Source organism: Merops nubicus, unplaced genomic scaffold (assembly GCF_000691845.1).
Source record: "Merops nubicus isolate BGI_N331 unplaced genomic scaffold, ASM69184v1 scaffold39750, whole genome shotgun sequence".
Taxonomy (NCBI): Eukaryota; Metazoa; Chordata; class Aves; order Coraciiformes; family Meropidae; genus Merops; species Merops nubicus.
In genome coordinates, this window is record NW_008585637.1 from 73,895 (window position 1) to 91,057 (window position 17,163).

Below are 17,163 nucleotides of genomic sequence, written 5' to 3' on the forward strand. Positions count from 1 at the left end.
GTCATGGCTGGAGGGAAGAATGCTCCTTTTCATATCCAAGTGACAAAAGGGCAGTGGCAGACGTAATGGAAAGAACATAAAGCTGCTCTCACCCTATCCCTTTCAGTGCCCTGGTAGAAGTTGCTTTCCAATTGTTCTGCCACAAAGGGGAGACTTAACAGTGCACTGTGAGCAGACGTGGATGGTAATTTTTACTGGAACAGAGAAATAAGGCTTACAATGGAATGTAATGCACAGCATGCCAAGTCACACTCTTAAGGGAAGTAATGCAACTTTCTGCTGTAAAAAGGTAGCTCCTCAGTCTTAGCTGAAGAACAGTCTCGGCTGTAATTCACCATGGGCAAATCATGTTTGACAAAGCTGATTGCCTTCCACGCCAAAGGAACCTGTTCTGTTGATGTGGGGCGAGTGAAGGACATTGTCTACCTGGATTCCTCCAGGGCTTTTGATACCATTTCCCACAGCCTCCTCCTAGAGAAACTGATGTGTTATAGTCTAGACAAGGGGTCTGAGCAGTGAGAGGGGAACTGGCTGACAGCCTGCACCCAGAGGGTGATGGTAAATAGCTCCTTGTCCAAGGGATGAATCTGTAAGTAAAATCTAATCTATTATATCTAGTCCAAAATTAGATTTAAGAAAAAAACAAAACTCCAAACCTCAAAAGGCAAAGCACAGCACTGCACAAAATGCACAAAAAGCCTGACTTTATCTTAAAAGTAAGATGCTGTGAAACAACAACAAATTAATAACTGCTTATTTGAAGTTTTCTTCTTTTACAAATTTGAATTTTACTTCCCCATGAAATCTACAGCTAACTGATGGTACAGAAAGGACAGAAAAATTCAATAATCATTTCAAATTTCTGGAATGGAAATATTCTGAATGTGGAATTTTTACGAGATGGAAATAAAGTACTTTTAGGCATTTTCTTCAGTTACCTAATGGATTGTAACCACTAACTGCAGCATGAACTCCTAAATTCAACTCACATTATAAGTCATTATAGCCCAAATGCCAGCGGACAGCGCTTCCAAGAAATGTGAAACTCACCAACACAAGTCCTCCCATCTGCTGCAAACTGGTATCCTTCAACACACTCGCAGCGGTAGGTTCCTGGCTGGTTATTGCAGACCGCATTGCTGCCACAGAGAGCTGCTTGCTCCGAACATTCATCAACATCTAGAATATTATGAAGATTCCAGTTATCACAAAGATGTATTCAATATTTGAAAGGGTTCCACATATCTGTGGCTCTGTATGCATGTGCATATGCCTTTCCTCATCTCCCTCAAGAACTTTTCACCTAGTTGACTCATTTTAGCCAGAACTTGCATTATAGTAAGTTTCTCACAGTTAAGTTCTCACATTTTAAGAGAAGACAAACTGTGTAGGAAACATGCTTTAAAACCTAGAAAAACATACCCAAGTTTGACCCTTCAACACAGTGAAACTTGTTTACTTTGACCATTGAGATACATCAGCTACCCCACCATCCCTCTAACCTATCATTCCCAAAACCAGCCTCTCAGGACACATTCTGCTGCAATAGCTACACCTGAGGGTCAACCCATTTCCAGCAAAACAAAATCCACGTGAGCTGTCATTTTATAACAAAAGTTTCTGATACCATAACAAACATTTCCATCTCCACGGAAGCCAATGGAGCACTCGCAGAAGAAACGATTTCCAGTTCCTGGACGACACACTGCATTGGTGTCACAGTTATGAGTTCCAGTGTAGCAAGGATTCCGGTTAATATCAGCGGAACCATCTGACAAGAGAGATCATATTTAGCCATGATGACTCTATCCAAGTAACAGCATTCAGCTAAGGCCCAGAAGGAGATTGTTCATAGTGCAAGTGGAACAAGGAAAGAACACTTTTTGCACTAGGAAGAAGTAGACTTGTAGGTGATGACTTGTAGGACATGAATCTCAGACATGGCAATAGCATATCTGAGATTCCTTATTACTTGTGCAAAGGATTCCCGAGTTAAAAAGCAACAGAGAAGTCATACAAACCTCTCTAAAGAGGAGGACTGAAAGAGAATGCATCTTACAGCCACTGACACCAGACCCAGAATGCAATTCTTAACAGCCTGGTTTGTTCATTTTAGTTAGTAGAACTTTACATTTGTAACAAACAAAAGTAAGCAGTCTTCCCGTACTCATCTGGTATGTATTTTCAAATTGCTCCTTTGATTTTTTCCTGATTTCGGTGCAAACAGAAAAACTTGGACAGCTCACCCAAAACCACACACTTCATGGACTGCATACCTTCCAAGGATAAAATGCCATGTTTCAAGATAAGTTAGAGAAACTGGCTGTTTCAATGGCAAAACTTATTCCCCTTTTTTGCCCTTTGCTCTGACAGTACAAGAAAAAGTCTTTAATAGAAGAATTATAAATTAGTCAAAGATAGATGATACACTCCATTTATCTGAGCAGCAATAGATTCAAGGTGGTATACTGAGGGTATTTCAAGGAATTAGACAAACTCCACTGAATTTCAAGAGGAGATAACCACTTAAATACTCTACCCCAAGTGAAAACACAAACTTACACAGCCCCATTTATCTTAACTGATGGATGCAGGCTTCTACTGGCTAACGCAACAAATTAATGCAACTCATTAATTTAACCCAGCTAAGACAAGCTAAGAAAAAAAAAATAAGCCTGCTCTTGATAACACACAAAAGAGAAAAACGAAGATTTCCAATTTGTACATACCACTGATGGGGCCGATGGAATTACTCATAGCGTAGCGCAGAATCTGCTCGTCTCGGTTATAGAGGACAAAGACGCTGTCCACTGAGAGCTGCTGAGTAGCAGAGGCAGCGTGGTGAGAGTCATCATGAATGCATTCATCAAAGGAGATGGTCTGTCGCCACTGATAGGCGCCCGTGTAGGTGGACGCAGCCCCGTCCCGCTCGGGCTCCGTCACCGTGTACTCCCTGGTGGACGACGACGTGATCACTGCAGCACGGCAAGAAACGCACTGATCAGGACAGGCAGCACGAGTACTCTGCCAAATGCTCTCTGTAGGCTTGGGACACAGCCTGAGTAGTGTAAATAGAGAACTCCAAGGCAAACAGCTATGAAACCGGATGCATTTCTATGTAAGGGAACAGGCACTTGACTAGGCTTGCTCTGCTCTCCCATATCACGGCATTGAGGAACAAGTCATTATTTATCTTGAAATATTTTTAAAATTTGACTTTACTTTGTGGGTTACCAGGTAAAGAAAGGAAAATTCCACTCAGGAAACTCAGATTTCTTTTCTAGATGAATTTATAGAATGGATCTATAAGCTAAGATGGACAAGAGCCACCTCACCAGCACCAAATTACTTGCACTTTTAGCTCATTGTGGTCTATTTGCCTTGGATTTTGACAAAGTTCTGAAGAATATCTATGTCTGAGAGCTCTTTTATGCTTCACAATAGTTTTCTATATTGTGAAAACTTGTGATCAAAACTCTTCAAAGCAGATCTGGGCCTGTGGATCTTCCCACCAACAGAAAGCTCCTCAGAACTTCACTATTCTTCAATTGAACACCAGAACACATCTGTATCAATCCACTTGCAACAGCTGGCAAAAGCTGGATGTCTGGTCTATCAGATAGGCCACAGGACATGAGAAGAATAACCATCCGAGTACTGGTAAATCAAATCCAGCTTGAAGGATACCTCGCTTCCAGACCCTGACTTTTCCTCCATGGGGACAGCATTTCTGCCAAGAAGGCAGATGTTCCACAGAGCACATGCCGCCCAAACAACTCCAAAACTACAAAAGCTTTTCAGCACAAAGCAGAATTTTCCTGCTGCCTCTAGCTCCTCCTCACAGTCCATAATGACAGGCAGAACAGCAAGAGGGGTTCATCGCTGGCTACCATAACCAGAGGTTAGCAGATATAAGGCACTGATGATGCAACTACACTCCTTTCAGCTATCTCTAGCAATGAAAGTGCACCCTTGGGGCAAAGTGTGCTCTCTCCAGTATTCATGTGCACCTGGGTGCACCGCGGGCTGCTTCTTCTATTGTTCTTTGGCAGATGGACTGGCCAACCAGCAGCAACACTCCAATCTCACTTTTGTTTTGCTGTGTTGAAACACCCATAATTTTATCCAGAAAGAGGAATGCAGAAGGGAGATTCCCCTGTAAATAGTGAAATGAACAATGACTCTCTTAACAAATCTCAGTCTGAGATAAGGAAGTGAGGGAGAGTGCTGAAGAGACAATGCAGAAACTGATAAGGGAATTAAGAGGCTCCTAATACTTTTTGTGGTTGTTCAAATTTAGCTCAAATAACCCTGACAAATACAAGGCACAGTCATTGGCAAGCGGTTTACATGACATGTACTTTTAAATAAAGGTTTTGTACAGTTTCATCAGACAAGACCAAAGCCCACTTCATATTACCATAAAAAGGTACACACCAGTACAGCTCCTGCTGAAACTCTATAAAAAGCTTTGCAACTTGTACAACTGCCATCAGCAGTGTAAAAATAAAGCAAATGAAAAGAGAAATTGAGAGTGTTTTACAAACATCAGTTTGGAGAAAGTTAAACTCTACTTTTTTTTCTCTTTTTTTTCCTCCCAGTAAAAAGATCAGAAATATTTCCACTGTCCCATTGAGAATCTATGTTCTTCTGGGACCTGTTCCTGAAAGGCAAGCCCTAACTTTCTAGAAATCAAACAGTCCTAAGCACACTCACAGAAACACTATTTTTCAGATTGTCTTACTCTCTACTCTGAGAAACATGCAGTGTCTTATTCTTGCATTCTTAGGGAACCTTACCAGAACTAGAAGTGTGATAGAGTTCAGTGTATGGTTCTATTTGGACTGATGAGCCAGATGGGATCTCAGGTATTCTGCCTTCCATTTCTGTGCTGATGGTAAGGTGACCATGCTCATCAATTCCACTGAATTTCTGCTTTATAACCAGCTTCTCATTGTTGCCAAGGAAAGTTACTTCGGTTTGTCGTGTAAACTCGCCACCTAAAGAAACGGCATTAGTTAAACCACTTAATATTGGTTTCTGAATCCTCCTATTCAAAGAATTGCTTCTAGTAGATAAACTATAAATTATTTTCTGCAAGCTTTGATGAAGCATATTGCTAACTAGATTTCTACAAAAACAACTTTCAGAGATATTCCAATAATATTCTTGGATAATGCAAGGAAACTTTTCTTTCACTTCAGCACTGAATGTGCTAAATGGCAATTAAGCCTGAAAAAGCAGGGTTTTTAAAGTTAAACAAAAGTTCTAACAAACCTAATAATAGTAGGCATTATCCCACCAGTAAAAATGTCAAGGGAGTTGTACATTTTAAAGAAAACCTTGATTAGGAATATAGTGAGTTTAAAAAAAAAAAATCTGTTTCTAAATCAAAACAAAGTGAAATGTTGTAAATTCAAGAACAGACTTCAAACACACCAAATAAAAAAAAAAAAAGTTATGTTAAACTAAATTCATAGTACAGGACTGTAAAGGATAAAATGTTAAAAAGAAACACATGTTCTCCTAGAACAGATTGGACCTACAGCTTGAATTAATGTGCAAAACCAACCAGATTTGGCCTTCAGCTCTCATGAAAAGCTGTAATTGTGAACTGGGGTTTCCTTCAGATAAGTTAATAGAATCATTTGCATGCCGTGCAGGAATTGCTTCTGTCAAGAATTTCAGACCTTCATGAGGTCAGATTTTCATTCCTCTTTCGCTCCACTGCTACAATCATCAGGCAATTAGGATGTTAGACCTCTTGTAGATGAAGGGGAAGCTTTTTTCGGTAGCTCTGTACACTCTAGTACCAAAAATCAGAACCTATATTTTCATCCTATATTGCTTCTAAATATACATTTCTTTCCTATAAAGATAGAGGAAAGCCTAGCACAGTTTTTCAAGGTATTTTAATTTAGAAGTTACCGGTAACACTGAATCCATTTTTATATCCTTGCTGTTCCACAGCGAACATCCATCCTATGATACCTCCAATAGAGGCAAGGGGCAGTAAAGAATACCCCAAAGTCTCGGGGATTGTACTGATAGCAGTGTAGGCACGTCCTTGGTTCATCACAACATAGGAGTGGAGATCAGTGTTCTCAAATATAACTGGAACAGGGTTATTCCCCACAAAGATTCTTCCTTTGACCTTCCCGTTGACTCTCTGAGGAGAACCTGGCAAATCAATACAATGCATTAGAACAAAATGCCAGTTCTCACATACTCTCTCCAAGGAGTGTGTTCAGTGTTCACTATGTTTAAAGATACTAGTGTGGAAATATATGCCAAACGCTCACAGAATTCAACAGACAGGAAACAGCCTTCAAACAGTTGATTTGCTATGTACATATCTAGATGCGTGCATGCATTGTCACTACACAGACGTCTAAGTGGCCAAAATTGCCTGCAGAGACGCCCTTTATCTTAATAATTTTGTCTGCAAGGATAACTCCATAAACAGACTAAGCTGTTAAGAGTCTCTCTTGAGAGTAAGAGGCATATAGAAACTTCTTTTGAAGATCACAATTCATATCAACACCTATTGAATGTAAATTCATTCATTCCCTATTAGAAGGCTAACACCATTAGGTGTTAGAATAATTAGTCTGTTATTGTAACCTATTCTATTTCTTGACTCAAATTATTGACTTGTTTTAAGACTGTTCCTGTTTTACAGAAGTAGCTACTTCAGAGTGCTAGTTTTCTTCTGTATATAATTTCCTATATACAACTTGAAATTCCATTATCTTCCTGTCCTTCTTTTCTTTCCCTGGAAAATTCAATTTTATGAACTGAAAGCTAAGTAGTAGGTTTTGCTTTCCTGCCTCATAAAACACAAAGTCTGCAGTCAGCTATTTTAGTTGTTGAAATGCATCTATACACTGAGTCAAGTTACTGTGAGGATTACAAGTGTATACATAAGAAATTCCTTTATGGACTTTACACAGGAACAAAGTTTAAATGGATATCTAACAAAAATCTAGCAGATTAGCCCTTTAGTAAAGAAGCTTAAGAGTCAGACAAAGAGGAGCCATGCTCTTTAGTTTGATGATCAAAGTTAATTTGTTCAACCCTTTTGAACTGTTCTTTTCTAGAGCGGGAACCAAATCAGATAATAACACATTGAAACTTCACTACTAGTTCTAGCAATAAACACCTGGATGTTAGGCTATCTGTTAGATTACGTCAGTTATGTAAGATCTTACTTCTAGAAAGTCATGTTAAAGTGCATAAGGCATATAATTGACACACAAAATATTTTGCTTCCTCAAAAAAAACCCACACAGCTTTACAAAGTATAGCTCACTTCTTAAAATAGCTTTCAATACATCTCTGTTATAAGTCTTTCAAGAAGTATCTAACCACAACATTTTAGTTTTGACAACAGACCGCCTCAGTCAAGAATGCCATGTGCAATTACTGCATATGTACCCAATTTCCCAAAAAAGTTACCTTCTGCTACACACTGTCTGCCATTTCCTTTGTAACCAGCAATGCAACTGCAACAAAATCCGTTGGGATAATCTTGGCAGAGGGCATGAATGGAGCACTGGTGCCGGTTGTTAGCACAGGTCTGTTGGACATCTGTCTGGTAGCGAAACACTGCAGAAAATAAGACAAGGCACTTACACTTTGTGTAATTACTATAGGACTCACATATCCCTTGTTAAAAATATTTCTAGACTAATGTGATTAGTGGGGGTCTATTTATTTATTTATTTATTTAAGGAAAGCGAACAATTACAGTTGATTTTTGCCAACCTTGCAATACACAAGTCTACTATTGTGCAGAAAACGTCAGAGCATCAGATGTTAGGAAACTGTTTCGTTCTACTGACTTCAGCAGATCTTTATTGATACAAATCAGTTGAACCATCTTGAAAAATTAAATACACAATAATTTTAACCTGTTCTTGTTCCCAAACCAAAGCAAAAAAGGAGCTTTTTCAACCCAGAACAAAACACATCGGTACAGTACCTAGGCCCCTGCACCAACTGATACACCCTGTAATCCTAATTTGCTTACCCTATTATTTCATTGAGATAGCAATTGTCACATCCACTTCAAGAAACAATTAACTTCAGGGCAGTCACACTGTTCCGAATTTTCTACAAAGAACTCCTCAGAAGTTAGAACTGCTAATCCCACCTGTGTAAAACTTAAGGCCATGAAATCCTAGCCAACAACTTTTACAGCAGTTACCACTCCCAACCTTTGTTAAATGACCCGTTTTCAGTAACATGTCTATGAAAGGAAGTAAGCTAAATTTCAGTAGAAATGATCATAAAATCCTTACCAAGGATAGCCACTTAATGCAGCTATTAAACTTAAAATCACACCTTTGACAACAGTCTGGGCAAAAGAGAAGAGGAGATCAGTTGCTGCTAAGAACACATCAGCTTTAGGAATATAATTATACCTGTAGGAAGCTCTCCTTAGGAGAGATTCAGATTCCACAGACACAGTAAATGTGCTCTCCTGTGAGCTTGACTGGGGCACTAGTTTACTAGAGCAGCAAGATCTGAATCAGATTTGTCGAGGCAGTTAGCTTGGATGTTACAACACAAACTTAAATGTGTCCAGATTTTCACATATGAAGGTAGTGAGAGGGAAACAGGTTATTCCTTTAGCAATTCAGTTTCCTGCACACCTCTTTTTTTTTTTTTTTTTTTTTCCCCAGCCTATCTTTGAAGTACCTATGCTGTAGAAAAGACCTTACCTATACCAGTTTCATCAAATTCTTCCACGTCTATGACTTGGGGTTGCTGTGGGGGGAACTGCTGGACCTGGAACTGGTGAGATACTGTTTTTGCTGTAGGGAACTTGATGACTGTAAAAAGACTCAGTTGAAGGTGTTCCTGTTAGATCTTGATATGAAGTCAAAATGTCTCCTGCATCCAGCTGAGGACTGCTATAAGTAACAGGGTGCTGATCCTCTTCTGTGCTGTCTGTACTACTGGTGACATACTGCTGTCTTATTTCAGTGGAGCCATAATCTGACATAAATGGTTTTGAAGTCATCTCCTGGTTTTGTTCATTGGACTCTAGGCTCTCCAAAACGTTGCTGATCTTGGCAGGCACAATACTGTCAGATGTGCTACCGATCTCAAACACCCATACACCTTGTTTCCCAGCGTTGCTGCTTCTATCAAAGAAAACATATGCCAAATCAGAATGATCAAGCTTAAGTAATGTGACATTTATAGCCTACACAAAATGTTATCATTTAGTGAGAAATATCAGGATTAACCTGTTGAATTATCTTATCTACAGGTAGCGTTTATTCAGCTACAAAACACCCCTGACAGTTCGGATATAGCTTTTCCTCCATACCCATGGCTCTCTTCGGAGTTTCTAGCCTTCTTGTCTCCAAAGCAATGTGAAAAGAAGGAGATATTTGGGCCACAAAGATCTTGCTATCATTTACTAGAATCTTCTATCTCATTCCCATTCCATCTTGCTCACTTTTTCCTTTCAATAATGGCTGCCCAGGACAGATTACAAAAAGACAAAGTCTTAAGCAGTCCTATATTTGGAAGGGCTTCCACACAGCAGCTCCAACCAGTGACAAAGAACTTTGACAAATTAAACCAAAGTCTTCATATTCCTCAAAATGGTGGATATTTTTCTGTGGCAGATTTTTGTGATTTCTTATGCAAAGGCTAATGGGACCTTATTATGTGTCATTTGTGGCTTCCAGTATCTTAGTGGGGCCTACAAGAAAGCGGGGGAGGGACTTTTTAGGCTATCGAGTAACAACAGGACTAGGGGGAATGGGGCAAAGCTGGAATTGGGCAGATTCAGGCTGGACATGAGGAAGAAGTTCTTCACCATGAGAGTGGTGAGACCCTGGAATGAGTTACCCAGGGAGGTGGTTGAGACCCCATCGCTGGGGGTCTTTAAGGCCAGGCTGGATGAGGCTCTGGGCAGCCTGATCTAGTGGGAGGTGTCCCTGCTCATGGCAGAGGGGTTGGAACTGGGTGACCCTTGTGGTCCCTTCCAGCCCTGACAGATTCTGATCTGTTTTAGCAGAGGACTTTAGAGCCCTAACGACTCAATGGTTGCACTTGATGATCTTGGAGGTCCCTTCCAACCTAAAGGATTCTATGATTCTATGATTAACTCACGTTACAAGTAAGAAAAAACATGAACTCCTCAGTGTTTTCTTGAGTCTAAACAAACAAAAAAGCATACTTGTGCAGGTTTGTAATGCTGTCTTCATCATTAGCAATGACATTGTAGGATCCTGGCTTTTCCCAGAAGTAGTAGTTTGTAGAGGCTTGACTAAAGCCAACCATAGCAGGAATCCATCCATCATCATTCTTGGAGTATGTACTATAGAACTGTAAACTGTCTTCTGGGTAAAGGAAAATAGCATAGGAACTGGAGTCAGAAGAAGCCAAAACAGCCTGGAATGTGTTTCTCTGCAGAAAAAAATGACATACATTTATTCATGGAAAAATAGTCAAGACAGACAACAATACAGACAACATTTTGAAAAGCACAAAGTCAAAATTAAAATTTTCATCACATATATCACATCATTAGTTACTTTCTAGGAGAAATCAACCTTATGCAAGCTTATGTTTTGCTAAGACAGTTTTCACTTTAATGTGCGTAAACACTAAAAAGAAAGCATTATCAAGGGTAAGTTAAATCTGTTAAACAATAGCCAGAGAGCTGACCAAAACAAAAATTCTAAGTAAGTTCTGTAACACGCATAGGATGCTCTATCTCTTTAAAATAAAAGGACTCATGTGCTAGACTAAATAGAAAAATTCTGTAAACAGAATATTTAAAGAGCTCAAGTTTCAGGTTGCTGCAAGTGCCTTTTCCTGGAAGAACACTCCTACATACTGAAGAAACCATCCAGACAGTACCTCAGATACCAGCTATTCATTTCTACCAGAGTGCAGAATCATTACTGTGAACACAATGGTTGTGTCAAGTTAGGCACAAGAAAGTAATCTTTGACAAAATAAAATATGCTAGGTTGTGGTGGTGCTCTCAATTTTATACATTGTGAGCAGGCTCATTAGCTGGGATAATTATGGTGCATAAAGTTACACATCTTTGCAGGATAGCACATAACATGGTTTAAAAAGGGGAAATGCCTTGCAAGTAATGCAATAAAAATAACTTCTAACTGCTTCTTCACTCAGTACTGGCTACAAAGCATGACCTTTTTGTGAATGCAATGCCATCTGTCCAAATGGGATTCACAGTCTGAAGTTCCTATTGGCCCATACACCTATCAGATTTTAGATAGTTTGATGTCAAAATTACTTAAGCCTGTTGAAAAATGCAAGCCAACTGGATCATACTGCACAGATGGAGGGCAGGATAGCCTACTGTTCCCTTACTACCACATCACAAAACGTTCAAAGTAATAAATGAGCTATGCAGATTCAAGCATTTTCTTTTGAATTAATAAAATACTGTAAAATAAAAATAAAATTCTTGAAACTCCTATATTGCTACAGTCTTTTCAACAACAAAATACATTTTTAATTGTACAGGATCGATTAAATACAAAGGAGTGCAAGGCTTCAAAACAACAGGTTACAGTGTTACACTGCAGCTGGACATGTGTCTGAGGGCTTAAAGCTCACCTTTCCGTGATCTTCTCCTGGTGCCTGATAAGGAGCCACAAGCTTCCAGGTAACAATGACAGCACTGCTGGGATCAAAAGTACTCTCAGGAAAACCTCTTTTGATGTAGTCTGATGCAAGCAGCAAGACATCTGGGGATGAATCTTCTCTGTAATACACATGTCCGCGTCCATCTGTTGTGTCCAGGTCAGCCATAAAAGGAGCAATAGCCCCAAAACTGACTGGGAATTGGCCAAGATAATTTTCTTCACTTGAAGGTTCATTCACTGCAATAATCCCATTAGTTGCAACCTAAAAAAAAAAAAAAAAAGTGGAAATGATGAGATAGATGTTTTCTATGACGCTGTCTCCAACACCTACAGTCACAATATTTTCATTGCATTTCCTAAAGAAAGTAGTCAGAAGTCAGTCTTGTGTTTGTAAATGAAGTAATTTTTTTCAAGTTTTTGTTTTACTGTCTACTTTGCAGACAGACCAAACTTTTTTATACAAAACCAAGATTTTAGTTGGCTATTTAGATTTCAGACACATGTACACCTTTGTTAGAAGAGGCAATAACTACCACATTTCACAAGTTTCCAAGTCTTTCTCAGAACAAGACCCAGCACAACTCCTCCGTGAGTCTGTCAGGAATTTTGTGCAGACCCACCCAGATCACCAAAAGCTCTTTTGGCTTTTAGCTGCTACTCTCCTGCAGAGCAGCTTTACAACAGCATGACTGGGGACGGTAAGGATGAGCAAGTATTTGCAACAGTTACTTTTTTGGCTAACCAGCAAGCTAGATTCTTCCCTGGTGTGAGGCAGAGCAGACCACAAAGGAGCTGATCAAAGTCATAGCGACCCCCTGGGAATCTGGACTTCCACCATGAAGGCAGAGGAGGAGGCTTAATGTGGACAGTTTAGAAAGCTGCCCATTCCTAAGGAAGTCTGATGCCAATGGGAAAAACAAAGCAAAACAGCAGGGGTAAGGGAGAAACAGAACAGCTCTGTCTTGACCCATGTCACACACATGCAAGTCATGACACAACAGGCTCTATGATCCCCAGGAAAAACTGGTCAAGGACTCAGGGTACAAGGGGGTCAGCTGAGCTTTCCTTGCTGCTACAGCACTGTCTCAGAAGCTGACAGAACTTCTGAGCAAAGAACTCGTCTACACAAATGCTTGCCCAAAAAACTGCTTCATGCTTGGCATGTCCAGGTATGACAGCCAGACTCCCTTGGCAAACCAGAGCTGACTCTCACACAGAAGCAGCAAGCAAGACTAGGGATGTCAGGCCTCGAGGCAGTGCATAAACTGCTCACACTCAGCTTTTTGTCCCAGGTCCTTCTCCCAGATGTGTATGACACTGTATGAATCAGACACATACAAAGGTAATTCTAAGCATTTGACTACCTGATAACTGGAGTATCTGACTACCTGCACCTACTACTCTAGCGTGATATGTGTGTAGAACTTTTTTGGCTACACGCATCTTGGCAACATCCTTTAAAAAATCTGGACCGCTATTACTACTGCTACATATAGAAAACTTGAAAAAAGTGTAGTATGGGAACTGCTGCTACAAATCATTCCTTCATGTACAGCACACATCTATACTTTGATTGCTCCTTTGACTAGCCAGTGAGTCAGAGCATGCCCCCTGCCACTGGCTAGTGGTCAGTCAGCTTGGGTAATGGTTAGCACAAACCATTATCTAAACTTAGCAAATAGTTCACACGGTATATCAGAATTTACCTTAAAAATGGCTTGATGTATGCTCACTGTATGGTCTGCAGACATACAATTTCATTAATCGTTACAGTGAAAAATATTGTAAAAGTTAGGACTATATATAAAAAAAAAAAAAAAAAAAAACCAGAAAGTTTGCTTTATGCACTGTGTATCTAAGATATATAAGCAGTCTATAATGTGCACAAGCATGGTGGGAATGCAGGTCGTATTAGAAAGGGGGAGGAGAAGCTGAATATTCTGATAGTTTTTCTTCTTAGTGTTTGTGACTTAACAGTGGCCACAGATCTTATGTTGAACTATGAATTTTAGGAATAGGCCCCTAAAAAGACAGCAGGGGTTATGTCAGTCTGGATTCTGTAACTGCAGGCAGACACGTAACAGAAATCTAATCCAGAAAGGTCCCCAGAACTTTAATAACATGTGTACACTAGAAAATGCCTGGTATCCCTGTAAAGCAAAGCTAAAACTTACCCTAAAAACTAAAAGCCACAAATTATACTATACTACTGAAAGACAGTAGGGAATATGGTGGGCATCACAGTCTGCTTGCTAAGACATTTTAACAAGGAGATGCACTCGACCTTTAAAGTAATAAATTTACAGTAAATTAAAAGTTTTCCCCTTCCTTCTCCTTGCTTACGTGTTTTGTACACAAGCTCTCCTACTCCCACTCTAAATCCTCTTGTGAGGGATGACTGGTGTTTGAAGTATTTTAAACAAATTCCATGCTCTTCATCAGATTTGGTGTGTGCAGACTTTGCAGCTGCATGGCCCCCCATTTATGGCAGACATTAAAATAGTATCAGGAGAAAATACAACCAGGTCTAGCTAATACTACAGAACAAAGTAGAGACCAGAAGAAATGACCTAACATTTGGCCTTCCTCTTTTCACCTGTTAGAGGCATGATCCTGACTATTCATTTCCTATCCTGCTAAAAACTTAAATGTAACAAGTTATTTTACCCATCAGATGCAAAAATGCTAACCCTATTTTCATTTGTTTGTAGTTTATAAACGAGACAGTTCAGTTTTAAATGTTAAGGCAATGCTTGTTTGCAAGTACTCTAGCACCCAGAAAATATTTGCAAGCCATTAAATGATAATAAATACAAAAAATGCTCACTTAGCAAAGAGATTTTTAGTGTAAGGAAAGAATATTCATAATTACTGAAAAAAATGTTTTTAGTTTTCCGATTAGTATGGTTTAACTTTACCCTGTTCCCTTTAAGGTCACAGAGATATGTTAAAGTATGAACCCTAAAATAAAGAGAAGTAATTCTGGATAGGTACTGGGTTACTTAAACTATCATTCCCATCAAATAGGAAAAAAAAAAAACAACCAAACAAAAAAAACCCACACACTAGACCTTGGGTAGGTGTTGTCTAAAGACCAGCTGTACAGTACATCTTTCCTTTTAGGGTATAATATTATTTAGCTTGACAGGAACTAACACAGATATATTTTTAGCATGTTAAACTTCTGGATTACACACATAGCTAACATACATTTGTGGTCTGTAGCAGAACAAGTCATACACACTCTAGCATAGGTCCACCCTGAAAACTCAAGCCAGGAGCAGGAAGTACAAAGTAACAAACTACTTCCATTGGGGGAAAAAATAAAATAGATCCTGTGTGTATAACAATTAAAGTTTGAAGCAAATGAGGTCTTTTTCTCTGTCCAGTGATCAGGCGTTTTGAAGACTTGAATATTTCTGAGTAAGAAAGTTTAGAAAAATGAATTTTATTTGTATAATGAAGTGCCAGTTGACTTACTAAGACATTCTAAGACAAACATGACCATTTAGGAAGTTCCTAAAAGTAGCCATTAAAAAATTGATCCAAGCTTGCCTTAAAGGACTTAGATTCTTCCCTAAAAGGAAGTACTCCCCATCCATTAACTTTTCCACATCAGAGATACCTGGTGTAAACTAAAAAAAGCCTAAATAAAAGTGTGCTATTACAGCAAATAGATCAGTATGGGTTAGTGATAGGATTCAATGTTATAAATCTTGCATAGGAAAACATCATATTGAAGATTACAGTATGTGAAAGTCTGTTTCCACTTAAATTAAATAAAAGCTCTCTCTTTTGTCTATGAAAAGAAAATAAGTTTCATTGCCAGGGATTTTATGACAAGTTGATATTAGACAATCATTCCTCAGAACTCCTTGCCTTTTTATTCATGTGTAGAGATAACTCAAACAACTCAGCTCTTCAACTGTTGGAAAAAATAGTGAAAGAACCCACATACATTTTCAACTGATTGAAGGAAAAACTTTCAAAAATCAATCACTTAGAAATTAAGATAAACTTATCACATTATCCTAATGAGATACAAAAAGATTTTATCACAACTCAAAATCTGATCCAGGAATTCTTGCAGGTATTATAATGTATTTCTCCCAATATCACATTTACTATCAACTAGCAGCACTTTGGTAAATTCTGCTTACTAAACAATAACATAGAGTTTAAGAAGTACTCATTGCCAATATACAATAAAACCGTGTACTGTATTGTATTGAGCATCCTTAAATACACCTTCATGTTTCCTTAGCAGGTACACTTCTTTTCCTACCCCCATAGTTTGTACTGTGCTTCTGTTTTGCAATACTTGTGACAGACTTAATGCAAGATAAAAATCTCTGCATGTTATGTAGATTGATATTGAAACACATTCATTATCAGACTTGATGTATATCAAAATGGTCCATCCTTGGTACTGAGTAATCATGCTGAGAGAGCCCTAAAAGTGATTCTGGAATAGCCTCTATGTGGGTATTCTTCCAGATAAAAATTAACTAGAATTGTTCCTGTTTTATGACATGAGCAAGTAGCAAGACCATTAAACTAAAGACACTTAAGTGTTCTTAACCAATTTACTGTTCTTTGAAAACTCTGTCCCCTTTCTGTCACTTATCTGACAGGTTACTTGTTATCTTTGCTTCTCAGTGACAGGATACCCAGCCCACTATCTTTCAAGAATATATCTGTGCTTCAAAAAGCATTTCTTACTTGGTTTGGTCAATCAGTGACCAAACTTAAAGAGTATGGAAGACAAGACAATGAACTAAGGGTCACTCTGAAGTCTGAACTCCACTTAATACTTGCAAATTACTTCGTCTTTACTGCTATTCTCAGTTAACAACATCCATTTTCCACACGGGCATAACTTGAATCCCTTAACATTTTTTGATTTTGAAAGTGATTTCAGGATTTGTCTATGTAGGGGCAGTGTGGACAATGAGAAAAAGCACTGCTTAAGTGGAAACACTAGTATACTTCAGTGTAATGCAAACATGTTAAATCTTCATTGAATATCCATGAAAAGGACTCAAGTACACATGAACTACATCACATTTCAAATGACTGCAGCTACATGGCGGTCTAGCTTCCCAAGTGCCTTTCTGTATGTTAGTCCCCAAAGTCGCATCTTGGACCCATGGCGCTAAAACACATTGGTTTATCTGGACAGGGAGATGAGTTTTAACTTCATTAGATTAACGCACAATTAACACAATGAGTCCTCCTTCCTAGGGACTTTCTAAATATGCTGCTTAGCATCTTCAGCTGCCAGCCTAGATGAGGCTTCAGGGAAAAGAGGCAACAACAAAACAGTACTCTTGGAGTGTTCTGAAGACATGCTGCCATTTTAAACATTTTATTTTCTGGCTCCTCTCAAGCAGCTCTGCTCCAGACAATCTGTTTTCAATCCCACCTTCATATATTAAACGTCCTCCACTAGCTATAAACATGCAGACACAGCTCTGGGATGCAGACCCTGCTATAAGGCACGCACACACGGCTG

At 39.0% G+C, this 17,163-nt stretch overlaps 1 protein-coding gene across 1 annotated transcript in view; it reads right to left on the reverse strand.

Moving 5' to 3' along the window:
- The window catches only part of LOC103780313 (nidogen-1-like), a 38,235-nt gene extending 25,144 nt beyond the window's left edge, over window positions 1-13,091 (reverse strand). Inside the window, 11 exon segments of the mRNA XM_008947982.1 lie at window positions 1,051-1,179; window positions 1,628-1,771; window positions 2,730-2,975; window positions 4,800-5,000; window positions 5,929-6,180; window positions 7,459-7,608; window positions 8,727-8,833; window positions 8,835-9,152; window positions 10,202-10,431; window positions 11,620-11,910; window positions 13,047-13,091. Of these exon segments, the coding sequence (XP_008946230.1) occupies window positions 1,051-1,179; window positions 1,628-1,771; window positions 2,730-2,975; window positions 4,800-5,000; window positions 5,929-6,180; window positions 7,459-7,608; window positions 8,727-8,833; window positions 8,835-9,152; window positions 10,202-10,431; window positions 11,620-11,910; window positions 13,047-13,091 (2,113 nt within the window).
- Window positions 13,092-17,163: the final 4,072 nt, after the last annotated feature.